Raw genomic sequence first — 13,581 nt, 5'->3', positions numbered from 1 at the left:
TTCTGTCATGTTCAGCCGGCAAATAGTTTTCTACCCACAGCACTATCGGTATTCCTGCGCATTGCTGTAGTAGTCGGTCCTGGATAGATAGAGCCGTAGTATAGAGGTTTGGCCTTGTATTTCCCTTGCAGTCCGTGTCCGTTCAAGTTCCAGTGCTATTTTCGTCACTGGAATTGTTCACGAAAAGACTCACCCCAGAAATCTGAGAGACACACCATCTGGTTGGAGAAATTATATTAGATATGTTGCGAGGCCACATTTTGTGAATGATGGCACATGCTCTGACGTGCATTCGAGTTGCACGAAAGACACAACACCGGCGTGACCGATGCATATCTCCATTCTGCCTGACATGCCCAGGATCCGACAATAGGAACCGACCCTATTCGACTGCCAATAATACACAAGAGAATGTCACATTCCCTGCGTCGCAAAGAAAACTCCCGAGTCACGTTCCTGGGAGGTTACTATGTAGTACATAGTACAGTAGTACAATGATGTCATGCATCATTATGTATACCTGTGGGAAGTTATCGATGAGTTAGGAACGTGCAAACACGTGACTCAAATTTTGGGGTGCTAGAAACTTTGACAAGCTGCCAGTGCCGGTTGCCACTATCGGTCAGTCCTAACTCTGCGCATGTAGGTGGCTGAATGTCATGCTCAAGCACCAAGCTACAGTCGCCTTCATACATAAAGGGACAGCAGATTTATTTTAAGAGTGTCCTGGATCCATGTGCCATACGTGCTAGTACATTGGCCTCATCTGACCTACCTCTCGGATGACCCGGAGGCAATGCCTCAACAATCCATCGATGCGCAGAAGCGGTCTGTCAAGCATGTTCTCCCACTTTGGCGCAGTCTGCAAAATTGCATTTGACTCCTGCGTTGGTCGCGGATACGGTTAGCCTTTGCTTCCATACAAATGAAGCTTTGTTGGTTGGTCCACCCCGTCCCATATTTTTAGGGTTCAAGTTAGTGCCTTACCAAGACTCTACGTATACCAAACTCAGAGATACCCAGATCACACCACCGCGTCATGATGGCCGTCTGGGAGTAATGCATGGTTTCTATCTATATCACTGGAGTACAGGATATTCCGAGTTGTATCTAAATCAATCTCGGCAAATATCATTCGGTCTTACTTGCAGGGAACTGACATGGCTCTAGGGACAGCGGTCGCGGCTGATTTCTATTTATTCTACCCCTGTGCCGCCTTTAAGAAAGCTTTATTGAAGATTGTAGACCTGCATCCCCTGTACCAAGACGCATTCCTCTACACTCCCATTACCAAGTCATAGTTCTTTCTCAATGCCTGTTCGGTTCGCACGTCACTCTGAAGTCGACGTTCTCATTATTGGCGCTGGCCCTGCTGGTCTCATGTGCGCGAATGCCCTCGCAAATGCGAGAGTGAATGTCCGCATCGTCGACCAAAGGTCAGTGGGTCAATCCCTTCTATGCCTGCTTTCAATTCAACTTTCGGTTAGGGCCTTCAAGATAACTGCCGGTTATGGGGATGGAATTTCACCTCGCACTATTGAACTGTTGCAGGTGAAGATCCTTCCTGACTGACCGAATAAGACGCAGTATTAACGAGCTGAATATAGAGTTATGGACTTGCAGAGCGCCTTTTAAAGGAGTGTTCCCAAATCCATCTAGCGGTACATCTTTCAAGACGGGCTTGCAGGATATGTTGCTCATTGCATCTTAGGCATTCTACAACCCTTCTTCGACCGGTGGCATAGAGGTTCGTGAATTCCGCTATCGACGAAGGATGTTCACTGAATTTCCGCCATTAGCTTACCAAAAGAACATCAAACATAACAGCTCCGTCTGCAAGATACCCATTCGAGGTGCGTTCATGAATCTGACAGGAATTATATCAGCTGAACGAGATCAAGGCTGCGCTCCATCAAGGAGCCATTCAAGACATTTTCTTAGATTCCATGTCATCGCTTGGCGTTGAGGTCGAACGATCGACCATGCCGACTTCGATAGAGCTCTCTAAGAATGAAGACGAATTGACGGATCCTACGTCATATCCAGTTCGCGTTGTGCTCCAAAGACTAGACCAATCCGAGGATGAACAAGAAGAAATTGTCCACGCTAAATTTGTTATTGGTGGTGACGGTAGGCTCCTAAAATATCGATCCTGCCAATATAATCATTCACATTGATAGGCGCTCACTCATGGACCCGCAAACAGTTCGATATCACGATGGATGGAGAACAATCTGGTGAGAAAGTTGATCTCTCAAAATTCTCACTAAGCTCACTCTCGATCGATAGATGCCATCTGGGGTGTCGTGGACTTTGTGCCCGATACTGACTTCCCGGATATCAGGAATAAGTGTCTAGCACAATCTAACTATGGCTCGATGTTTCTCCTTCCTCGGGAAGAGGATCGCGTTCGCGCATATGTCCAACTGGAAGACAGAGATGTCATCAATCCAGTGACAGGCAGGGTGGACAAGGATAGAATGGGTCCAGAGGAAATTCTTCAAGTAAGCGATATCCATCATCATACTACGGTCAACATTCATCAATGTTCCCCTTAGACTGCCCAGAAATCGCTCAAACCTTACAAGCTTACCCGGAAGAGTGAGTTTTTGTGGTGGACGATATATAGCGGTATGCATCTTACTGTCAGCTATGAATTCGTGTTTTTCTGACACTTCTACTCAAGTTGGACAACGAGTGGCCTCGAAGTTTTCTATCAAAAACAGAATATTTGTCGCTGGTGATGCTTGCCACACGCACTCTCCGAAAGCAGGTAAGCGTCCTAAATTTAGCCCCTTCCCCGGTCTGGTTACAATGGAACTTCCAGGACAAGGAATGAACGCGAGTATCAACGATAGTCACAATCTAGGTATGTCTTCCGTTGCTGTCGTCGCGATCGAGCTAAATCGCTTTGTCAGCTTGGAAAGTTGCCCAAGTTATCCGTGGGTGGGCAGACATGTCCCTTTTGTCAACGGCAAGCTCTTTGTGCAATTATTTGACTCCTTGCTCACGCGCCGCCGATAGTACGAATCAGAGCGCCGTAAATTCGCATTAGAACTGATCGCGTTTGATAAAATGTGGTCCACCCTTGTGTGCGAGAAGCCCTTGACTGAGCAGAACAGCGATGGGGTTTCGTCCGAACATGTCTTGAAGTGAGATTATTCTATCAACAAGTCTCGTCTGATTACTAATCCCGCGAGATCGTAGGACTTTCCAAACAGATTTCACCAGTGGAATTGGGATACATTATCACCCTTCAGTTGTAGTAAATGACACATACCAGGAGCTGGCTAGTGGTCTCGTCCTCGGCAAACGCGTCCCTCCATACAAATTCATGCGGGCAGCAGACGGACGGCCATTCGAGCTCCAGGACCTACTTCCTTCAGACTCCCTCTTCAAGTTACTTGTGTTCACTGGTGAATTCAGCGATCCGCTTCAGCAAGCGAGGGTCGAGTCTATGGTTGCGGACCTGCAGAAACCTCAGAGCTTCCTGAACCGTTACGCGACCCCTGGGGACTCGCGATTCGACGTCATCACGATCAGCAAAGACCGGAAGGACAAGTTTGACTTCTTGCAGCTTCCTACGCTTCTTCGCTCTCATTGGTCGAAGTGAGTGTTTGCTCATATTTGTCAAGTGTGATGATATTGATCGAGGTGCTCTTAGGGCGTTTGTCGATGACACCGATCCCACTGGTAGCTTTGGGGGAGAGGGTTATTCGTATTTTGGAGTGGGATCTGAAGGTGCACTGGTTGCTGTTCGCCCTGATGGCTATGTTGGAGCTATCGCGCCACTGGATCGCGCTGAGGTCCTTGATGCGTATTTCGCGTCTTTCATGAAGATTCCCGCTTAGGCTTAACAGCGAATATTGTTCCAATACTGCTTCGCTATTTCAACACAGCGCTAGTTCTTAGGATGTAATTCTTTCGGTACATAATACCCTCACATCATACTTATTCACGCACGGACTATTCTTCATGCTTTTCTGGAGATAAGCCACCGACGTAAAGGCCTTGGCAATTCACATTTTTGAAACATACGATTACGTCTTACAGCCGAGCTTGATTGAACAGTCAGTGGTAAGAGCTACCAGCGACGGCTGCTTCTACTGATCTAAAATTTGAAAAGTGAAGCGAGGCAGAGTCGAGGTCGTTTCGCGCATACATCTCCGTTAACATTCGTGTCAAAATGACCAGAGTGAATGTTCTGTGATGTATCGGAGAAAGCTGAACATGGTAATGTATTGGGACCGGAGAGACCGACGGGTATGCTATAGACTCTCGGAAAACAACGAGGCCAATAAGAATGAACCACTCAGGTATGCTGATGGAAAGAACTGAGAGAGTCGACTATATAGCCAGCGATTCCTCCGAAGAGAGGCGTCAGTAACCAGGCCTAAGCATCTCGGAACCTGGATGTGTCAACCATTCGGCTACAAAATGCCTGATAAGAAAGCAGTGAGCAAGCGTCATCAGGCTAAATTCACCTACATCACGACATTTATGTGACTAGATAATTATCCGCAGACAAACCAAAATACGTTCTTTGGAAGATGTTTATAAGAGATAACTCACACCGAAAACAAAATAACACATGGAAAAAATAATGTGTCGGTGAAAATACCACTACAGTATACTCTGGTAGACAACGGAGAAGGTGACAAAGAAAACGCGAGAATGTCAGGATGGTGGAGTCGAGCAAGCTGGACTCAATCGTATGGAGACCTATGGAGATCTGGAACCCTGTATGATATAGAGATTGATACTGGCACTACAATCACTCGTACCCGGTCGCAGTTACACAGGCAGGACCTGAGTTGTAGATTAGTCATGTCACTGGCCTGAAACGGACATAAACTTCAGGCTAACCCGTCTGAACTATGTACGTCAGGCACAAAGCTGGCGAACCAGTTAGCAGTTGACTTAGGGCATCACCGTCTTGGCGGTGTTTGTGGCGCTCCTGAAGGCATTGAATAGTTTGCTGATGACGTAAAATTGCGAACGGGGGACGGTTCGTGGGGTGTGGATGGTGATACGTGTGTGTGGAATGACGTGGACACCCCAGCTGAGGCAGGGGAATAAATAAATAAGATATTTGTTGCGATAGGGTCATCCAAGTCTGTTCGGCACCATTGCGCGTTTCTTGGTAAGTTGACTGCGTTCCACGTGGCGTACATGCGGCCGTATTAATCTGGGTAATCTATCTCATCGATATCCGCAATTTCTGCACCAGCTCCCCTCTAAGAGAGTCTTCGTTCTGCTTTGCGACCAGGTACAACCAGGGGCTGGTTCTTTACGGTCGCAAGACGTTCCATTGCGCCTATTCTAAATGTGGACGGAGCACGTAGGGTAGGTTTCGAAGAATCAGAAATGGAACCAGAAGATTGATGACCTGGCCGATTTGCCGGTGAAGCCAACTGCATGGGCGTATCGACAGATCTGTGGGAAGTGACAAGCCGATCATCTTCAACAAAGGTAGAAGACGACTCTCCAGACGATGGTGGTGTCGGGAAAAACAGCTTGACGGGCTGTTTCTGAGGATTGATGAGTTTTCCCGCCTTGATGAGACCATGCTCGGGCTCATCAAGGTTAAATAACGCAGGAATATCGTTTTCGTCAGTTGCGATGTGCCGCCAGTCCACCTCAGGTTCTTGGCTTGTGATATTGGCCAACGGCGAGTCGATTGTTAGTTTCTTGTCCAATGCCCACTGCACATCGAGCTTCATTGACTGCGCTCGAATGCTCTCGAGGCCTGCACGGAGATGTTGTATGAGATCGGGGAGTGGCATGCGGTAACTCAGGAGAGAAGGCGACATAACATATGTCCAGTCTTTGTCCATGTAAGAAGAGAGGCAAATGAACATTGCTCTCATAACGTACCTTGAAGGATTAGATGCCTGGTGGGCGCAGGATTCGATATCAACCCCAGATTAGACGGGGTGATCGACGATGCCAAGCTGGCAAGTTTTAACTCGCGACTCGAACGATCAAGCTTTTTCTTGGGCTTCCCAACGACACCCGAAGATTCTTCAGGCCCATACTTCTTGCTCAAATGTCTGTCTTCGAGATTCTCTTTCGGCTCAGCATCAGCACCTCGAGTAACAATGAGCTCAAAGGCGGACCTGATGCGCATTGCGATCCTGTTGCGCACCACTGCCCTTTTGTTGGTCTTCTTTTTTGAAATCATGAAGACTATGCTCATATCTAGTTTCTTGGAACCGTCCTTCCGTTTCCCCCGCGGTACTATGGCAGAGCGCTCAATCTGAGGTAAGCGCCTCTCAAATTCTGGGCGCAGGAGCGCACCCTTGGGTACAGCGCGCAGCATGAATGCAGGGCAGGAGAAATGCGGAAACGCGTGTGCTTTCCACCGAGTGGCAGGGTGCGTTGGGTCAACAGTGCGGGCACGGTTGTACGGCGCGGTACCAGGGAAAAGTAATGGAAGAGGGGAGCCGGGTGTTACATTGCAACGCTTTAAGGAACAATAATGAGAGAATGTGACATGAAAGAGAGAGGACGCACGTTAATTGAACGAAGACCTGGAGCTTTGGGTAGTCTAGAGAGGTCAAGACATTTAGGCATGTAGCTCGCTACGTCTTACTTGCGATTCTTTGGTGGACGGGTTCGATTTGCCGATTTGCCGCGCATACTTAGGTCACGTGGCACACTCAATCTCGTTCTGCTGCCTGGGCCCTGCACCACAGGTCTCTCTCCACGATAAACCGTGCCTGCAGATTTGGCATCAAAATTTTACAACCAGTTTACAGGTACGCCTATAGGCCAGCATCAAACTTCCAAATGACTTGCGGACGTTCTTGCATCTTTCGCGCAAGCCCTTTAGGAATTCTCGAGGTTTTCATCGGGTAGCAGAGTGCGTCGTATGGGTGAATCGTTGACGGTGGATTAATCGAGACCTGTGCTTTGTAACGTCTGGAGAGGTTGATGCATTATTGCGATATATATTTACTGTGAGTGTCTGAAAGATTAACTTTGAGTCTTTAACACACCCAATGAATAGTATGAATGTTGAACCTGAATAGATCAGTGGCACACAAGGCGTAGTCTCTATGACTACGTTTTGTTGTACTCGTCTTTCCAGGAAAAGGATCTGGGAAAGCATAACTATACCATCGTACCTACTACGCCTTCATAATCCTACCGGGCTTTAAGCGCACCCAAACACGTAAATACCGTGCTACTCAGATCCTCAGTGCAAGAAGCATGAGACCCTCTACCAATGGCCCAATGCTCGCTGCCTACGTCTAGTCCGACCCCACTCGCATACCACGATGGTTACCATGATCGCAAGCTCCACATCATTAGCGTATTACGATTCCTATGTCAATGATGCATGGATAATCAGTATTGGCAAATGTGCCTCGTAATTGGGCCAACCCTGGTGAGAACAGGCCACATCATCGTGACCCCTATCGCAGCAATCGCTCTAATGTTGTCTTAACTCTACAGATGTGCGTTGTGTGTCACTCGATGGTGTAAACTGCCTGCTGCACGAGGTGGACAATTGCCAATGACTGCATACCACAATGGCCGGCGTCGGCGGTCTATGATACTGAGCTTCTGAACTATGACTGTTCGTGGTGTCACAAGAGGTGCAAGGTGGCATCTTATTGAAATTACTGGATCCTCTATGTCACAATAGCTGTAGTTCGCGGTGTCAGGATACGAGCGATTGGACGACCTCGACTGCCAAGATACAAAACTTGCAAAATTCAATCCGATTCTGATCATCAACTCGACTTGAAACATTTTACTTGTCCTCGGATTGTAATTAGCTCATGTGCAAGGGTGGTTGGGGTACAACGATTCCCTAGCCCCTGGGTGTACCACAGCGACTTGCTGGCAATAATGATTTGAACGAGCTTGATTGGCTGATTACGTTTACAAGTCTGCGGACCGTGCTTATATAAGTCATTTTGCGCCGGTTGAGCACTACTAAGTGACGGTTTCCAGCAACGTCCCAAACTTTCTTTACGATGGATAGCTCGACCTCCGTAGCACTCGAGCCTGTGCTATCATTCCTGGCATTCTCCTTGTCAAAACTAGAGTCTGGCTTCTACAGAATTCCAGGCTCAGCAGTCGTTGCACGATATGTCAAATCTTCTCACCAGAACGATCCCGGACGAACAATTCTCGAGCTTATTCTCGTCATTTTTGCCATAAGGACTCTACTACAGTCCAGGACTCGCACTGATAGGTCAGGAAAGCATTTCATCAAGTTTTCTGAAAAGGTTGTTGGGTTTTATCAAACTGCGCTTGTTCGTCCCTAACTGATGTCCTTCTAGGAAATAGACGAATTAGTGGACGAATGGGTGCCCGAACCTCTTGCACAACCTCTTAGCGAGTGGGAACAGAGAGATCTCAGCTCAGTTCCTGTCATTTCTGGCCCTAATGGTCCCAAGCCAAAACTCCTCGCAACTGGTAAAATTGTAACCAACCTCGCTAGCTTCAACTTTGCTGGACTAGCGGGTAATGAGAAGGTCAAGGAGCGGGCCCTCGAGACGCTTCAGAAATATGGTCTTGGGAGTTGTGGACCCCCTGGATTTTACGGAACCATCGGTGAATGCGGCTGGTAGCAACGTGCCGCGGTAGGCTGACGTGCAATATCTATTAGATGTCCATCTCGACCTTGAACGTGAGATTGCTGGGTTTCTGGGCACGGAGGCTTCTATCCTCTACTCTCAAGGCTTTTCAACTATTTCGTCTGTCATTCCTGCCTTTTGCAAGCGTGGGGATATCATCGTTGCCGACCGTTCCGTGAACTTCGCCATTCAAAAAGGCATCCTAATATCCCGTTCAACCGTCCGTTGGTTCGATCATAATGATCTCAAGAGTCTCGAGGATACCCTCGTCAGCGTGGAGAAGGAGAGAAAAAAACGCAAGGGTCCTCTCACGCGTAGATTCATCATAACTGAAGGTATCTTTGAGCGCGATGGCGAGATGGTGGACCTTCCTAAACTGGTTGGTTCCTTCATTCCAATCTATTTAGTGTCGTGTTCACTCAATTTTGGTTTGCAGGTTGAACTTAAGCTGAAGTACAAGTACCGCCTCATCCTAGATGAAAGCATCTCTTTCGGAACCATGGGCCGAACCGGTCGTGGTCTGACAGAACTATACAACGTTTCAGTGGGTTGGCTCATTCCAGTGAGGATATAGCTCACGTGAAATTTTCCAGGCGCCGGAGATTGACATGCTCGTAGGCTCTGTTGCTAACGGTCTTTGTTCTGCAGGTGGCTTTTGTGCTGGTTCTTCTATTGTGGTGGATCACCAAGTAAGTACAAATTGCTCGCATTCATGATCCTGTAGTCATGCATTAAGCAGCGGATCAACGGCACGTCCTTTGTATTCTCGGCTTCCATGCCTGCTCTCCTGGCAACCTCTGGGTCGGAGGCAATAACTTTCCTCCGGAACAACCCCTCGGTACTTCTCAATTTGCAAGACAATATCCGCGCCATCCGCGCAGTGTTGGAGAAAACCGAAGGTATTACGCTACTCGGTCATCGTGCCAGTCCTATCATACATTTCTGTCTGCGAACCCAACAACAATCGCTTGCTGTCACCCAGCCCACCTATGACTACGAGGCTGAAGAACGCATCCTGCAGGACATTGTCGATGATTCGATAGCAAACGGTGTGCTGCTGACGCGGGCGAAGCACTTGCGCGGACAAGAGATGGTAGAGTCCAGGCCCACTATACGTATTGCTGCCACTGCTGCGCTGTCGAGGAAAGAGGTAGAGAAGGCAGCGGGCGTCGTCAAAGCCAGTGTCACTCGTATTTTGAGCAAAAGGAGATAAATCAGTCTGGGTCGACGGTCCTTCGTGCATATATACCAATTTACGGATTTTATTGTTATTTCAAACTGTTCGTCGTTGATCCGTACTATACACATTTAATTACCTGATACATATTATTATCCGACACAGTTATATAGAAATACACGACTTTGAAATGATGACATAGATAACGCGGATATGTTACAAGCGGATGTTGATTGAACTGTTCTCCACAAGCTTGACAGCTTCTTCTAAGGCATCATCTAGCTCCGTCAGCCATGCCCATTCCCAATTCTTGGTGACAGTATTGCCGAGCCTGTGCAGAGGGACGTTCGTTTGCAACGCGCATAGTTGGCCATTGAGCCTTGAGCGTAGAGCCACATCTGATGAGAATGGCCGTCTCAACTTGTCGTATATGGCAAGGGCCCTGGGTACCGTATCCAAGGTCGTGGCTTTGTGTCCAAGAACAGTTGCGAGGAGGTAAGCATCCTATCAAATCAAATCAGCACGGTGTGAAATGGAAGCACGAATGTGCGCCACTGACTTCAATACTCTGACCAGCACCAGCGCCCTGGAACGGCAGCATTGCATGGGCAGCATCTCCCAATAGTGCAACTCGTCCGAAGTTTGTGGATGGTAATGTTTTCACGGTGTGTACAGCCCAAAGCGTGCCTCTTTCTACACACTGCGGAAATTGTCAGTGAGTGACCAGTGGAACAGATAGGAACGACAGACCTTGAGAATCTGCTTCGCGTCTTCTTCGAAGTCTTTGAAAGGTTCAACAAACTGTTCAGCCGTGAGTTCTCCGACCCAGTCGCTGTCAGCCCTCCCTTGGAAAGACCGACGAGGCATTCGTGGATCGGCTTCATAGGCCGTGTTAACGAGATCAGGTTGAAGCGTGAAACCTGCGAAATTGATGTATTTCCCAAGAGAAATTGAGTATGCAAGGAAGAACTGAGATGCGTCAGCCTCAATACAATGTATATGATAGATAAAAATAAAAATGTCTCACAGCATCTTTTCCCAAGTACTAGAAATGAAGGCACCGCTAAGTCAATGCTATGCCATGTAACTACTAACAGATGATTTACCTGAGTAATCCCCCCCGCAAAGACGCGGTGGTTAGGACAACGCGCGCGCAGCTTCTCTGCAGGAATCAATGTTCGGTATGCAGTGACGCCACTCCAGATTGGGTTCATGCACGAGAGCACAGACTGCTTTTCATGAGGGCCCACGACCTCAGCCAATTCACGCATCATGCAGGGTCTGACTGAAGATTTGATTCCGTCGGCGCCAATTAATACATCGCATGTCGCGGTCGATCCATCCTGAAATATTAACTTGATTGGTGATTTTCTTGAACGGGGCTGGATATATGATTTTAGTCGCTTGGCGTTATACGTTGTACAAGACGGCGAGAGATGTGAGAGAAGTACGCCATGAAAGTCAGCTCGATGAAAACGCATTTGATTGCCTGTGCCACCGATTGTGGTCAATGAGATGCATTTGAATGTACAGGAAAGTTGACCTTTTGTCACCAGGTCAAAAAGCTGAAAGCCAACGGTTTGATCACTTTTACGGTGCTTGATACATGGGACTAAATTTCTCAGTGAGTTTGAACATCAATCGTGTACGAATTGTCACTGACCATATTCTTCTGTGAATTCGTAACCGCAGCGCTGAATTAGCTGTCGTTCTAAGTCATACCCAAGTTTTCGTAACACCTAGTTTATGGTCTGACCCCAGTATATGTTATTGTCCGAAATCTGTACCTTGAATGACCTGGGCCAGACACCCAAACCAGCGCCGACTTCGTAAAAGCTCTGAGCGGCTTCGTATACGTCGACGACAATATCCGGGTACTGGGAAAAGGCAACGGCTAATGTCAAACCACCTACCCCTCCTCCACTAGAGCAGTATTGCAATGAGCACGACTATAGCCACAAGCTGGAGACGCCTCACCAGATAGCGACCCTGAATTTAGGTGGAGACATTGTATGTGGAGACGATGATTATTCGGAGGTGCTAGTGGTTTATTATATATGTCCGCATGGGAGTGAGAAGCTGAGTGTCGCAGTTGAGACAATCCGGACCTTTCTACTCGCATCGTAACACGAAAAGCGCGCCACATCATGTCAGGGAAGATCAATCTACTCTTTCTTGAGTATGTCCGATTGAATCGTGTCATTAGTTGCTGTCAGTGTGAAGGCTTGATTTAAGCCGTTGAAATCGCATGAAAAATATGGACGGTAACACAATGTTACCAAACTATCCCGAAAATGATATCGACTAGTCCGTTGGAATGAAAGTCTGAACTCGAATCAAAGTTGAATGTTTGATTTACGGTACCAGGCTAACAGGAGCTGCGAGGCACACGGAAAAGAAGCAAACCGAAATATCCTGATCTGGAAAATTGGAGATCGATGACGCCAAATCCAGCGGTTAAATTGCACGTGACATTCGGACTTTTCATAGCAAACCACATGGCAGGTAATTGCATTCATTCGATCCTGCAGCTGACCTTGATTCGAAAAAGGTTGAATCGGAACTGACAAGTACATCGACGGGATCGCAAATCGCACCGTCCATCATGACATTCACATACGTGATCGGTGGGACACTTGCAACCTGGTGCAGGAAAAGTAACTTCATATTTTTACACAGAACACATGGAGGAGGATGAAACGACGCCAAAATCCCTCCCACCCTGGGTTGAGCTGGAATATGCGGCACGTAGTGGACTCATCAGCGCAATTCGCTCAAGGACTGAAGGTTGTTTTAGCATATGATCATGTTGGCTGGCATCAACGGTCGAGTTGAGTTCACACATCTATCACACAACTCCAGTTCATCGCTCGATGCCCGGCTTGCCTCCATAAATGAACCATCTGCATCATACCGCGTCCATACTCAATCAGTAATGGAGCTGCTGGAGCAGAATAACATTCCAATCACAAGAGTATGTCTTCTTGACCCGAAAGCTCAAACAGTGCTCGCTCCGGAAGACGGCAAGATTTTTGATCATTTCTTGTTTGGGGTGAGATCTGTATCCGCTGAAACCTCGGGCTCGCTGATCAACTCACCTTCTGTCCCCAAGGGTATACTAGGTAAGCACATCAAGGCTCCTTATCATCAGATTATCTGGACATCACACGCCAGGTGATGATCCCCCTCGTGATCGAACATCTGAGCTCCGCCAACTTGGTTTTCCTTCGCGTCAGCTGGGTTCAATGCAGATGACAACAGATACCGCGCTCGCTGTAACGAAGCGGGTTATCGATGACAAAGGTGACTCTTGCACTTTTCCGCAGCGTAACCGTTCCAAGCCATTTATAGTGCAACTGAATGCTATACCTTACGTGGTGGGTTGCAGGATATTTATGAGCATAATGGATATTCATAGCCTATCTAGGACTTTCCGACCATCACATTCAATGCTAAAGAAAGCGTTGAAATGCCTTTCCGTCAGTGAAACTCTTGAATCACGTTAGGTCAGGACTAACCGCATCTTTCACCCGCGGCCATCGTGGAATTTCAACAGGGTATATTGTCAACGGCAAAGAACCCGTTTTACCCCCCGGAATGCGGGAACTTCTGCATGAGGATCTTAACAAAAGTGTCATCTTCTAAAACCACTTACAATGTCACATAGTAACTGCCGTTATGGGGTTGACACGTGTTGGTCCTTACATCCCCCTGGACAGTTTTGCGCCCTCAGACAGCATCGTCTCATGGCTGAATAAAACCCGTTGGATATGTGTCTTATCATACAGAATTGCTAAACCAGTAAAGGAT

The 13,581-nt window shown here is 47.6% G+C and overlaps 5 protein-coding genes across 5 annotated transcripts; 3 read left to right on the top strand and 2 right to left on the bottom strand.

Annotated features, from left to right (window-relative positions):
* Window positions 1–1,188: 1,188 nt before the first annotated feature.
* F5891DRAFT_326376 (FAD binding domain-containing protein) lies at window positions 1,189–4,037 on the top strand. Its single transcript, XM_041371359.1, has 14 exons — window positions 1,189–1,436; window positions 1,488–1,551; window positions 1,608–1,661; window positions 1,712–1,747; window positions 1,800–1,853; window positions 1,902–2,130; window positions 2,181–2,237; window positions 2,290–2,504; window positions 2,559–2,631; window positions 2,687–2,869; window positions 2,919–2,974; window positions 3,025–3,152; window positions 3,208–3,609; window positions 3,665–4,037. The coding sequence occupies exons 1-14, from the start codon at window positions 1,312–1,314 to the stop codon at window positions 3,849–3,851; spliced, it is 1,863 nt and encodes a 620-aa protein (XP_041225845.1). The 5' UTR covers window positions 1,189–1,311; the 3' UTR covers window positions 3,852–4,037.
* A 1,068-nt stretch (window positions 4,038–5,105) lies between these two features.
* F5891DRAFT_326320 (uncharacterized protein) lies at window positions 5,106–6,690 on the bottom strand. Its single transcript, XM_041371358.1, has 3 exons — window positions 6,517–6,690; window positions 5,878–6,466; window positions 5,106–5,827 (listed from the first exon to the last, which is right to left on the bottom strand). The coding sequence occupies exons 1-3, from the start codon at window positions 6,574–6,576 to the stop codon at window positions 5,238–5,240; spliced, it is 1,239 nt and encodes a 412-aa protein (XP_041225844.1). The 5' UTR covers window positions 6,577–6,690; the 3' UTR covers window positions 5,106–5,237.
* Window positions 6,691–7,936: 1,246 nt separating this feature from the next.
* On the top strand, window positions 7,937–9,807 carry F5891DRAFT_1109713 (serine palmitoyltransferase; the record flags this gene model as incomplete). The annotated part of the gene is made up of 6 exons (XM_041363702.1): window positions 7,937–8,243; window positions 8,298–8,571; window positions 8,627–8,973; window positions 9,031–9,138; window positions 9,188–9,283; window positions 9,331–9,807. The coding sequence occupies exons 1-6, from the start codon at window positions 7,989–7,991 to the stop codon at window positions 9,805–9,807; spliced, it is 1,557 nt and encodes a 518-aa protein (XP_041225843.1). The 5' UTR covers window positions 7,937–7,988.
* Window positions 9,808–9,897: 90 nt separating this feature from the next.
* F5891DRAFT_326244 (salicylate hydroxylase) lies at window positions 9,898–12,161 on the bottom strand. Its single transcript, XM_041371357.1, has 9 exons — window positions 11,749–12,161; window positions 11,559–11,694; window positions 11,435–11,510; window positions 11,315–11,383; window positions 10,878–11,260; window positions 10,799–10,816; window positions 10,522–10,740; window positions 10,331–10,471; window positions 9,898–10,275 (listed from the first exon to the last, which is right to left on the bottom strand). Exons 1-9 carry the CDS (start codon window positions 11,778–11,780, stop codon window positions 9,988–9,990), a joined length of 1,362 nt encoding a protein of 453 aa, XP_041225842.1. The 5' UTR covers window positions 11,781–12,161; the 3' UTR covers window positions 9,898–9,987.
* A 98-nt stretch (window positions 12,162–12,259) lies between these two features.
* F5891DRAFT_1034947 (SAM-dependent RNA methyltransferase) lies at window positions 12,260–13,581 on the top strand. The gene is made up of 8 exons (XM_041361791.1): window positions 12,260–12,398; window positions 12,451–12,515; window positions 12,569–12,823; window positions 12,884–12,893; window positions 12,946–13,074; window positions 13,123–13,148; window positions 13,199–13,250; window positions 13,328–13,581. The coding sequence occupies exons 1-8, from the start codon at window positions 12,377–12,379 to the stop codon at window positions 13,414–13,416; spliced, it is 648 nt and encodes a 215-aa protein (XP_041225841.1). The 5' UTR covers window positions 12,260–12,376; the 3' UTR covers window positions 13,417–13,581.

This window comes from Suillus fuscotomentosus (assembly GCF_016647785.1).
Source record: "Suillus fuscotomentosus strain FC203 chromosome Unknown F5891scaffold_28, whole genome shotgun sequence".
NCBI classification, from domain to species: domain Eukaryota; kingdom Fungi; phylum Basidiomycota; class Agaricomycetes; order Boletales; family Suillaceae; genus Suillus; species Suillus fuscotomentosus.
The sequence above is the reverse complement of the archived record's forward strand: the minus strand, read 5'-3'. Positions and strand labels throughout refer to the sequence as shown.